Genomic DNA, 12,750 nt, shown 5'->3' with positions numbered 1-12,750 from the left:
ACTGAATCCTGAATTTAAAATTGAGCTGATGAACTAATACCACATGGTCTGTAGCAACCACATTATTCCTCCAGAACGGAGATCCTGCTGGGCCACGCACCAGAAATCACGTGCATCAGTTAGTGTGACGTACTGATGACTTTGCAAATATCTTTAATATCTGGGTCAAAGTAAGAGGTGTACAAATTAATGTAAAACTTAATAAAAACATCATTTATGTCTGCAGAATTAAGGCGTGTATTCTTGATCAAGTGGAAGGTGTAACTTCCAACAATAACAAAAGCCATAATTTTTCATGTATTCTCTTAAATTACATTGGATTGTTGTGTTCTTTTATTAGCAGAAATGTCAAATCTCTTCAATATGGGATTCAGCACAGCATTAAAGTCACCAGTTCTGAGGTTGGCAGGTTGCTTAGTGAAGAGAACATTTTATGAAGCACCGTCTTTGTTAGCACCATTGCAATGCAAATACTATAAAACTGCCCTTCTGGATCAAAGAGTCTATGACTGGATTGTGATTAGGTTACATATTTTATGGTATATTGCGTAGTTGCATTATTACAGCAGAGAGTTTTCACCATTTTATCATTTTCAAGGATAAAAGCTTTCCATCAATATAGTTTGTCTACACAAATCACTGCTTTCATTTACCCCAGAAAATTGATTCTGTTCATCTGGATGTAGCGTTTTCAGTGGAAGAAACGTTTCGTCACTCAACCAAGTGACTTCTTCAGTCTCAGCTGACTGCAAGTTTCCCCAGCCTTTTAAACAGCAGATTTGCATAATGACTGAAACTAACACCACTGAATGAACAATGGACCGTGACATCAATTTCATGATAATTAATATGCAAATTGTCATGACCATTAATCAAGGACCATGAGAGATCAAGGACCATTCACAGAGAGTTGGAAAATGACAAAGTTGAAAAAAAGTATTTGTACTTCATTCAGCTGCTTCTGGGTTGTCGAGTCGGTGAATGAGTCCAGTGATCGTTTTGATGATGGAGTCGGGTTTGGAGAGGCTCGGTTAGTTTCCTCGTTCTTTCCCATTGTGAATAATTGTTCGGAGTAGGAATCAATATAGTAGTCCAGCACCTTTAGGTTGAAACCTTGACAATGTAGAGAGAAATGTAGTTGGCTTAGTAGTCAGTTTGTTTACTTTCCACAAACATCGTCGCCATGTTGAATCACGCAGAGTCTCGTGAGAACTTTGGGGTTTGGGTTGGGCAGACTAGGCGACACAATGGCACATTGCTGCCATCTACTGTTATTATTATCCAAGACAGGCATTTTTTTTCTGCTGTATTGCTGTATTATGAAGTGATCATGTGAAGTAAGACTTGCTCATTTTTCCATAAGCCATTGTTCATTTATAAACACATTTGTAGTTTCTGTTTCTGGTTAATGTTCTGTTCTGTTTTCCATCCATCATTCTCTCATTTAGCCACATTTTAAGAAATCTAAACTACTTGGCTTACTCAAGGTTCTCTTCATATATTGTAGATGTTTGTCTGGCAAACATCGGATCAGTCTTTTCCTTTCTTTTCCTTTTTTGGTCCAAATATTATGTATTTAGTTTTATCTGTGGATATTTTAAAACCCAATCATTAGCCCACATTCTGCAAAGCCTTTTGAATTTAGTAGAACATATACACAAGATTTCTTCCTCATTTCCAGATGACAAGAACTTTTTTTCCACTCTACTAAACATTTACAAGGTACTTCCTTGACAAGTACCATTTACAATCTTCAGCTCCTCAGAAAATGTAATACTAACCCTGTTGTTGATCATTGGAGCATGGTGACTTTGTCTTTTGACAGTACATCCCATCTACTGACTAATGCCAGTTCTGTCGATCCGGATGCAATGTCAGTAGAGGACGACATTGCTGCGCCTGCACTAAATCATACTGGTCATCCATGATTTGGAAAATTCCATTCCTAATAGAAGTTACACAGCCTCCAACTGAAGTTGTCACCCCATCTTTTCAATCACCTTTGTATTCAGAGATTAAAAAACATGAGCATGAAAATAATCATCATACAAAACCTCAAAAAAAAAAAAACCCACAAAAGTACAAAAACCCTGGGACCATGAAAGCCAGTTAATTTTAGTCATAACCAATACTGTGCAAAGAGAAACATAAATTAGTGGCTCAAAAAATAGCAGTCCCAATTAAGGCACTAGTAATGTAATAACCTCTATAATACTGTTGAAGTGCAGGTTTTATGTGTTCTTCTCTCAAATCATGTAGCATTTCCTCCTTATATACTCCTATTTATATACTTTCTAATCCTGTCCCTCCTGGACACTCCCAATGGAAATCTTAACATCGCCACCTTGTCCATCTCTAGCTATGCCTCCTATGGACCTTTTCTTGACCTCATGATGCTTTCCATCAAGGTAAAAGAGTGGCTGGTTTATTTATTTATTTGTTGCACTATTTAAATACATGCCTAGGTTTTGACAACTAGATTTTAACAGACTGACAAAGAGTTTTACCTAAGCCAGTTTCAAAGCAACTTTAACAGAACCAGGGTATCTTTGTATAATCTGGTTTCACTTATTCCAATCAAAATAACCACTTTTGCTTAGCAATCGGGCTGAGCAAAAGTGGTTATCATTTTATCACGTCAGTAAGGGTTTTATCCTATTGTAAAGTGTCCTTGGGTGACTTGAAAGGCGCTCATAAATAACATTTATCATCATTATTATTATTATTATTATTATTATTATTATTATTATTATTAAGGGTTTCATAATCTAGGTACCAGCCTATTCATATGAAATGGGCACCTTTGGCAGGAGCTGACCAAACCCAAACATTAATAAGAATAAATCTACAGGCAACAAAGGAGCTAGTTTTACAAAGGAAGACAAAAAATATAATATTAATCAAATAGTTAACACATAATACAGGATGAAAGCAACACAGCTGCCACAGATAATGCAGCAAAAACGGGGGTATGCAAACACTAACACGACTATGTGTATATCTGAACCTGTGTGTACTTTTGATTGATTATAGAAAATCCATGATAAATACAAATGTGTGTTTTTAAAGTCATTAAAATATTAAATTGCAATATTTTGTTATATTACAGTTTTGTCTCCCTGCGTAGAATCAGTTGCCATTACATATTTGTGACTGATAATATGCTGCAAACACAAGCCCTTTCCCTTAGTTAGATTGATAAACCAATTCATGGGATTTGTAAATATGTTATATTTCATTATAAAGTGATTCTGTATATTATTTTTCATAAGTAGTACTGCTTTTTTGCAGGTAGTATCTGTAAAACGAATCAGGCTACCAAATGACCTCTTTCTGTCTCGTCAATTTACCGTAAACCTGAGAGAAACTACTCCCCCACAATTTTAATTTTAATAACGATAAAAAGCTTACATGTAATGTGATTATCACCGAATTTGTCTTCACCTTTTCTTTGGCCTTGGGAATCTTCAAAGACGTTAATTCGCCTTAAATGAGCTCAGTGTGTGATTGACAACAACGTCTTTTACTGATATTACGGTTCATGTTGCCAGGGAGTGACTGAGCCGTAGTCATACAGACACAATAGAGCTGCAGTCACCATGTATATAGCAAGTGTTTGTATTTGCAACTATTAGAGCAATATGTAGTATCTCTCAAACTCTGTGAGTGTAATTTCGAAGCGTTGTTCTGGGGCTATTATCAGTGAGCTCTGATGCCCTTGCACTAACAAGCTATCTTCGTTAGACAGTAGGAGAGTGCCCGTGCAGTGCACCGTTAGCTAGCTTTAGCCTGTTTGATAATATTATAGCTGCCTTGCCAGTTTTTACTATGGAGTTTCCTTTTGACATAAACCAATTATTCTCCGAGAGGATCTCTATCTTGGACCAGACCTTGGTTGCAGGCCGCAAATCTACAGGAAGGCAAGTTTCAAAGGTTTTCGAATGTTTTTTGATAGTATTTTACAGTTTACATTCAGTCAGACACTCGGCTCAATTCAGGTTTTCAATTCAGGCTTATATAGCACAATACCAAAAATATACATACAGGCTCAAATATGTACTTAAACTTACTTAAATATTTTAATAGTGGTGCTGAGTGTTCTACAATATCTTTTAAGTTTACACGGCCAAGGCTTATTGACTTTTCGTTGGTGATCATGATTGACTACAATTAGTAGTCCCATCCCATCCCATTAAGTAAGAAAGAATTGTAGATTTACACAAGTTGGGAAGATCTGTTGGAGCCATGTCTAAACAACTGCAGATTCTGAGATCACGAAGTCAAACAATTGCACATAAGTACAAGTATTTGGGAAACTATCACCGTCAGATGACAGGAAATTGCTTAGTTGTTCAGCAATGTGCCCCACACAAGGGGCACTAAGGCTTAAGCCTGCCAGGATGTGACTGGTCTTAATGACTGCTCTTTCTGACCAATCAGACCTCTTGAGACTACAAGTCACATTCTACATTATGACATGCCCATAATGGATGTATGTGAACTTATGACCACAACTGTAAGCAGAACCATGTATAATGTAAATAGAACATAAATCACAAATCTTTGAACTCTCTGGCTGACCTTTGTGTGATAAACTACCTGGCCCTATGTGAAAAAGCAAGGGGCCAGGGACTGCCCCCTTTTTAGAGTAAAAAATACATAAATGAACAGAAGTGGCCTGATTAGGCGGGGAAACAGACTTTTATCATGCCTGTGGGCCATCTGGTATCCTGCATTTGGATGTACTGTGAGAAAGAGGTAGAGTGTCTGGAATATAAAAAGTGAAAATGGGCCTCTTATCTAACAATATTCTGCTCTGCGATTTCTTTGCAGGCCAGATCTTCAAGCTCACATAGCCACAGTTATTGATGAACTTGGGAGGGCCTCAGCAAAGGTGAGTCTGTGTAGTTCGCTTACTTTTCTGTGTAAAGGCACATGTCAAAAGGGAATATTCTGTTATTTTTATTGTCTGCCATATGTATGTTACTATTTTCCTTTTAGTCAAAAGCTCAGGATTCAGCCTGCTCCGAACAGTTGCTTTCCTTTTTTTATTTTTAGAACAAGCTAATGTCAGCTTTTCATGAATTTCTTTACACTATCATCTTCTAAACAAGTCAACCCACAAGTCAAACTTTAAATTTTGTGTGTACACTGTATACTTTAGTAATATCGCAGTGTATCCACTGACATGTCCAGTCAAAATCACAATGTTGAATGGCAACATCTAAATATTGCTATTTATGTTACCTTCAGTATTTCTTGAGCTGTGTTTTCCAGTTCATTTGGGACATGAAATAATTAATCTTATGTGACTGTTAACTGAAACACTAAATTCACTTATGTCACTCAATAGCAGATAATGAGTGTATTAATATAGAAAAAGCATCCTGCTGTAATGTTTGTTTCAGCCAGTCTGTGTGTTGTTGACCCTATATATTCCAGTTCAGATTCAGGTAAGCACAAGCAGATGGATAAGAGAAGCTGCTATTTCCAATCAAGAACAAAACCCCAGTTCACGCCCTCATATATTTAATGTAATTATGCAGTTTTGGTCACAATATCATCATTTTACTTAAGTGTTTTAAAGCAAGTCCAGTATGAATTTTGCTGGATGACTACAAGTATTATTTTGTTGAAAGTACCCGTCATTCGCATACAAAGTAAGGCCTGATCATTCTTACATCCGTTATAGCTATGCATTGTGCATTGTACATATTTTGTTTACTAAGGATGAGTAGCGGCAGGAATTGGAATCAGAATGCCTTTCACTTGCATACTTAGTTGACACGCAAGTCACATTGTTTCTGCTGTCAATGGTCTTTTTTTATGCACTCTCTCTTGTCTTATGTGGGTCTTAAAAGGGAATAAATATGATAATCTCTAGCTAGATAGTTTCATTCTTGGACCCACTAAAGTAGTTTTGCTTTGTTGCTTTGAGTCACTATTCAGAATAATCTCCATTATGGCCACTTCATAGTTAATCCTTTGTTTAGCTCCTGTCCTTTGTTTTTTGTTAAGGCCAACAGTCCCTTTAAGGCAGCTTCCATCTGATTGGCTGCCCAAACAGAAGGTTTGAAGAGCAAATGGGGGTAAGAGGCAGTGTCCCTGTCAGATATGGGCATCTTTGGAAGCAGATCTGCTCATTTTGACACGATACAATAGGGAAAAAAGCATATAAAGAAGTCTGAAGGCTGAGTATTTGGCTTAGAGGGTATGCTGGTATGCTGACATGTAATTTAAATATAAGCAACCACTACTGGAATGGTATGACAGAAATTTTCTCTTTAAATTAGTTGAAACTATTCTCTGCTGCAAAATTTGGGTAGTTATAAAAATTTGAATGTTATTCCGAGACTTTATTTATTATTACATAATAGGCATGTTCCTGAAATTGATTTTGTGATTTTCACATATCTTTAAGGATGATTTTATGGGGTTTTTTTGTTGTTGTTTTTTGTTTTTTGTTCTTGCCTTCATAGTTAGAGCTAGTAAGTTAATCTGAACTGCTAAAGCTGGTATATTTGTCTGATAATATCATTGTGCTTGTGACCAATTAGTGGTCACTGAAACTTTTGCTTTTTGTGCAGTTTTCTGTTTCCTTCTGTTTGTTTTGATGCTGTCTTTGGACATTTAGTTTAAATAAGATAAGATAAGATAAGATAAGATAAGATGACCTTTATTAGTCCCACACGTGGGAAATTTGTTTTGTCACAGCAGGAAGTGGACAGTGCAAGAGTTCTGAAGCAAAAATTAGAATACAAGAAGAATAAATACAGCAGCGGGAATGAGGATCAGCACCTCCAAATCTGAGGCCATGGTTCTCAGCCGGAAAAGGGTGGAGTGCCCACTCCGGGTCGGGGATGAGTTCCTGCCCCAAGTGGAGGAGTTCAAGTATCTCGGGGTCTTGTTCGTGAGTGATGGGAGAAGGGAGCCGGAGATCGACAGACGGATTGGTGCTGCAGCTGCAGTGATGCGGACGCTGCACCGGTCCGTCGTGGTGAAGAGGGAGCTAAGTGTAAAAGCGAAGCTCTCAATTTACCGGTCGATCTACGTCCCTACCCTCACCTATGGCCACGAGCTGTGGGTAGTGACCGAAAGAACGAGATCGCGGATACAAGCGGCAGAAATGAGCTTCCTCCAAAGGGTGGCTGGCCTCTTTAGAGATAGGGTGAGAAGTTCAGCCATCCGGGAGGGGCTCAGAGTAGAGCCGCTGCTCCTCCACATCGAAAGGAGCCAGTTGAGGTGGTTCGGGCATCTGACAAGGATGCCTCCTGGGCGCCTCCTGGGTGAGGTGTTCCGGGCATGTCCCACCAGGAGGAGGCCCCGGGGCAGACCCAGGACACGCTGGAGAGATTACATCTCTCGGCTGGCCTGGGAGCGCCTTGGTGTTCCCCCGGATAAGCTGGAGGAGGTGGCTGGGGAGAGGGAGGTCTGGGCTTCCCTGCTTAGGCTACTGCCCCCGCGACCCAGCCTCGGATAAAGCGGATGAAGATGGATGGATGGATGGATGGATGGATGGATAAATACAGTACACAACTGTACAGAATAGAATAAAATAAAATACTATATACAGTAGAATAAAATAGAATACAAATGCTGTATACAACTGAGTAAAAATACAACAATGCCAGAAAGGAGTATTGCACATGTGTGGGTGTGTGTGTTTGATCAGTTAAAGTCTTTGTTGTGGAGTCTGACAGCAGTGGGGAGGAAAGACCTGCGAAATCTCTCCGTCCCACACCGTGGGTGCTGCAGCCTGCCACTGAAGGAGCTGCTCAGTGCTGTCACAGTCTCCTGCATGGGGTGGGAGATGTTGTCCAGCAGGGATGACAGCTTAGCCACCATTCTCCTGTCACTCACCACCTCCACTGGGTCCAAAGGGCATCCTAGAACAGAGCTGGCCCTTCGGATCAGCCTGTTCAGTCTCTTCCTGTCCCGGCAGAGATGCTGCCGCCCCAGCAGACCACACCGTAAAAGATGGCTGAGGCCACCACAGAGTCATAGAAGGTCTTCAGGAGTGGACCCTTCACTCCAAACGACCTGAGTCTCCGCAGCAGGTACAGCCTGCTCTGCCCTTTCCTGTAGAGGGCTTCTGAATTATAAGTCCAGTCCAGTTTATTCTTCAGATGAACACCAAGGTACCTGTAGCTGTCCACAGTCTCAATGTCCATACCTTGGATGTTCAGTGGTTGCAGTGGAGGATGTTTGTGCCTGCGGAAGTCTGCCACCAGCTCCTTGGTTTTACTGGTGTTGATCTGGAGGTAGTTCAGCTGGCACCGGTCCACAAAGTCTTGGGTCAGTCCTCTGTACTCCCTGTCGTCCCCATCAGTGATGAGGCCAATGAAATGAATCAACACTGACTCATACTAACTATCAGCATTCTCGAAGCAGAGGGCGCAGCAAACTTTCACACCATTAATCAACCAAAGACCAAGACAGAGATTTAATTCATTTGAAAGCCAAATGCTTAGCCTTGTCCACCCTAGCTGGAAAACTCAAAAACCAGTCTTATTTGTTATAAACTATCGTCCTGGGCCTTACACAGAGTTTCTGTCTGATTTCGCAGACTTTTTATCCAATTTAGTACTCCTCTCGGATAAAATGATTATTATTTTAACATCCAAAGAAAAGCCTTGATATTTAATCTGTTATTGGACTCAACTGGCTTCTTTCAAAATGTGAAAGAACCCACCCACCACTTTAATCACACTCTAGATCTTGTTTTAACATATGGCATAGAAACTGAACATTTAACAGTGTTTCCCAAAAAAGCCTCTCTTGTCTGATGTTTTCCTAAAAACATTTAAATTGACAATAATGATTACACAGCATTGGGGAGTAGATTTCATCACAATAGATGTCTTTCTGAAAGCGCTGTAACTAAGTTTAAGAATAGAATTCACTTACTGTTATCATCTTCAGTCCCTTATACTAAAACAGAGCAACACTACTCCAACAGAGATCAATTATTTTGTTAATAATTTTACCTCTCTATCTATGACTCTGGATACTGTAGCTCCTGTAAAAAAGAGAGCCTCAGAAATACTTGACTCCCTGGTATAACTCTCAAACATGCAGATTAAAGCATGATAACTCGTAAGCTGGAGAGGAAATGGCATATCACAAATTTAGAAGATCGTTTCATTTAGCCTGGAAAAATAGTTTGCTGCTTGTTACGACCCCCTCTGCTAGGCGACAGGAGGGGAGTAACATACACAAGGCCCCACACGCAAACTGAGTAAAATAACAGGTTTTATTACAAACTTACAAACTGTTCAACAGACCACTGGGCAAGCAATTATTACATAAAGAAAAAAACAGTCAAGAGTAAAAGCTAAGGGTTAACTAAGGCAAGCTGGCGGCACACAAAATAAAAGCTAAGGGTTAACTAAGGCAAGCCAGCATCACAAAACTCTAGTGAAACTAAGTTCAGCTGTATATCAGGTTTAACAAACAAAGAGCAACACAGCGAACAGGTTTAACAAACAAAGTTCAAATGCAAAGCAGACGAGGAGGACACTGCATGTTCAATTCTGAGCAGCAGTCCCCATAGTGTGAAGGATCTTCAGCCATTTATACTCCCAGGTGCAGACAATCAGCCAGTCAGTTGGTCTGGGAGTGTCATGGGATCTCCAAGCAGCCAATCGTCCACGCGGTCTGGCACACTTTGATCTGCATAAAAGAAGGCTGGCACAGGACTCCCAGCAGCCAGTCATCCACGAGTCCTAGCACACTTGGATTTGCATAAGCAAAAGGGCAGTCTGACTTCCTCCAAGGCCCAGGGCCGTAACACTGCTATACAGGGCAGGGCTAGCTCAGTAGGTGGAGTTGCTGCCCCATGATCGGAAGGTCGGGGGTTCAGATCCATGGAACAGCTACCCTGAGGTACCCCTGAGGTACCCCGTTCCCTACACACTGCTCCCCGGGCACTGCATTGGTGGCTGCCCACTGCTTCACTCGGTGAATGGGTTAAATGCAGAGTAATTTCCCCACGGGGACTAACGCATACACATGTAAAAAAGCCCTCCCTAATGCTAGAACATCTTACTATTCGTCACTGATTGAAGAAAATAAGAATAACCTTAGGTTTCTCTTCAGCACTGTAGCCGGGCTGACAAAAAGTCAGAGCACCATTGAGCCAACCATTCCTTTAACGTTAACTAGTAATGACTTGATGAATTTCTTCACAAATACAATTTTAACCATTAGAGAAAAAATTGCTCATAATCATCTCACAGCTGTAGCATTATGTACAGTTACTTTCAGTACCACTGATATTTATTTAGACTCTTTTTCTCCATTCGATCTTTCTGAGCTAACTTCAGTAATTGCCTCTGCTGAACCATCAATATGTCTTTTAGACCCCATTCCTACAAGACTGCTCAAAGAAGTCATACCATTAATTAATACTTCAATCTTAAATATGATCAACCTATCTCTAATAATCGGCTATGTACCACAGGCCTTCAAGCTGACAGTAGTTAAACCATTACCTAAAAAGCCATCTCTTGACCCAGTTGTCTTAGCTAATTATAGGCCAATCTCCAAGCTTCCTTTCATATCAAAGATTCTTGAAAGAGTAGTTGTCAAACAGCTAACAGATCATCTGCAGAGGAATGGCTTATTTGAAGAGTTCCAGTCAGGTTTCAGAGCTCATCACAGCACAGAAACAGCTTTAGTGAAGGTTACAAATGATCTTCTTATGTCCTCTGACAATGGACTCATCTCTGTGCTTGTCCTGCTAGACCTCAGTTCAGCGTTCCATACTGTTGACCATAATATTCTATTAGAATGATTAGAGCATGATGTGGGTATTACAGGTACTGCGCTGCAGTGGTTTGTATCATATCTATCTAATAGACTCCCAATTTGTTCATGTAAATGGAGAGTCCTCTTCATACACTGAGGTTAATTGTGGTGTTCCACAGGGTTCACTGCTAGGACCAATTCTGTTTACATTATAAATGCTTCCCCTAGGCAGTATCATCAGAAGGCATAGCATGCATTTTCACTGCTATTGCAGATGACACCCAACTTTATCTATCCATGAAGCCAGATAACACACACCAATTAGTTAAACTGCAGGAATATCTTAAAGATATAAAGACCTGGATGACCTCTAACTTTTTAATTCTATATTCAGATAAATCTGAAGTTATTGTGTTTGCCCTAAAATTCCTAGAAATGTGGTATCTAACCAGATTCTTACTCTCAATGGCATTACTTTGGCCTCCAGTAACACTGAGTCATTTTTGACCTGGGTATGTCCTTCAATCCACATATTAAACAAATATGAAGGATTGCTTTCTTCGATTTTTGCAATATCTCTGAAAATATCCTGTCTTGGGGTAATGTTGAAAAAGTTCTAATAAGTACATAACTTAATTGAATTCAAAATCCTCCGCCTCCTCACATACAAGGTCTTGAATAATCAGGCCGCATCTTATCTTAATGACTTTATAGTACCATATCACCCCATTAGAGTACTTCACTCTCTGACTACAGGCTTACCTGTGGTTCTAATAGTATTTAAAAGTAGACTGTTAGGCAGAACCTTCAGTTTTCAGGCCCCTCTTTTGTGGAACCAGCTTTCAATTTGGATTCAGGGGACAGACACTATCTCTACTTTTAAGATTAGGCTTAAAACTTTTTGCTAAAGTTCAGGTGGATGGATCAGGTGACCCTGAATCCTACCGGTCGCAGCAGATGGCTGCCCCTCCCTGGTTAAATGAATAGGTGTGTCCAATCGTTTGACTACCAGTCAAACGATTGGACACACAGCTTTCAACTTGAACTTTGACATTGATGTCTGCAAAGAATGGTGTGGTGAAAACTAATGTATCAAATCTCAAATGTCACTTCAGCTCAACTGACAAATACCAGCAACATCTGTGTAATAATACTGTTTCTATTTTTAAGAGTTCTCATTCTTTTTTTCCCTCAGGCCCAACAGCTCACAGCACCTATAACAAGTGCTTCCAAGCTGCAGACCCAGAAGCATCAGCTCTATCTTGTTAAGGATGGAGAGAGCAGCGGGTACATCTCATATCCCTTCCTCAGCTTTCATTCATTATTCAGCTTCACTGTTTCTCTCTGGATTGACTGAGTTGGTGTTTTCCAGTGGGACCTGGTCAGCTGAGTCATATTAAAATAACAAATCATGTACTGTAGTATTGAGACATAAAAGACACTGTTTTTAATGCATATGACAGGAGCTCACCTCAGAGCATCCAAACCAAAAAACAAAGTAGATATTTATATTACTCATTGCCAAGTCAAACTAACCCCTATTCCTATCTCCTAACTACAGAGGACGTGGTGTGGTTGTGGGATTTCTGAAGGTTGGCTACAAGAAGTTATTTTTGCTGGTGAGTCACTTATATTTTTTTAAAATGTCCTTTTAACTTCTTTACTCTCAGCCTTGCTTTGATCTGTATTTGACTTTCTGAATAGCTTTTCAGGTATGCTTGTTATATTTCCTCCACAGGACCGACAGGGTGTGCACGTAGAGGCAGAACCACTGTGTGTTTTGGATTTTTACGTAGCAGAGAACCTGCAGCGAAATGGCTATGGGCTTGAGCTATTTAACTTCATGCTACAGGTAGAGAATACCTTAGGAATCCCTGAAATCATCTGAAACATCAGACCTTTCACAAAAAGAGCTAAAAACTGGAATGATATGATAGCGGTACCTAAAATGGTGACAGTTGTATTGCAGGTCATTGCTGTACATTTATCAGTAATTGCATG

The 12,750-nt window shown here is 40.0% G+C and overlaps 2 protein-coding genes across 14 annotated transcripts in view; one reads left to right on the top strand and one right to left on the bottom strand.

Moving 5' to 3' along the window:
- Positions 1–2,044, bottom strand: part of tnfa (tumor necrosis factor a (TNF superfamily, member 2)) — a 13,433-nt gene extending 11,389 nt beyond the window's left edge. For all 4 annotated transcript variants that reach the window (XM_025902124.1, XM_025902125.1, XM_013266975.3 and 1 more), the window contains exon 1: positions 947–2,044. The gene's annotated coding sequence lies outside the window, so the exon portion shown is untranslated. The remainder of the gene's footprint in view (positions 1–946) is intronic.
- A 1,483-nt stretch (positions 2,045–3,527) lies between these two features.
- atat1 (alpha tubulin acetyltransferase 1) overlaps positions 3,528–12,750 on the top strand; it is a 32,297-nt gene continuing 23,074 nt past the window's right edge. For 5 of the 10 annotated variants that reach the window (XM_025902118.1, XM_003459309.5, XM_025902120.1 and 2 more), the window contains exons 1-5: positions 3,530–3,920; positions 4,834–4,894; positions 11,945–12,036; positions 12,311–12,368; positions 12,488–12,601. In XM_025902118.1, coding sequence (XP_025757903.1) covers positions 3,829–3,920; positions 4,834–4,894; positions 11,945–12,036; positions 12,311–12,368; positions 12,488–12,601 — 417 coding nt within the window. In that variant the 5' untranslated portion in view covers positions 3,530–3,828. Of the gene's footprint in view, positions 3,921–4,833; positions 4,895–11,944; positions 12,037–12,310; positions 12,369–12,487; positions 12,602–12,750 lie in introns of all 10 variants that reach the window. The other 5 variants (XM_005464780.4, XM_005464781.4, XM_005464779.4 and 2 more) reach the window with 3 other exon arrangements.

The sequence above is a fragment of the Oreochromis niloticus genome, linkage group LG22 (assembly GCF_001858045.2).
Source record: "Oreochromis niloticus isolate F11D_XX linkage group LG22, O_niloticus_UMD_NMBU, whole genome shotgun sequence".
NCBI classification, from domain to species: domain Eukaryota; kingdom Metazoa; phylum Chordata; class Actinopteri; order Cichliformes; family Cichlidae; genus Oreochromis; species Oreochromis niloticus.
Note: the sequence above shows the minus strand (reverse complement) of the source record. Positions and strands in the feature narration are given on the sequence as shown.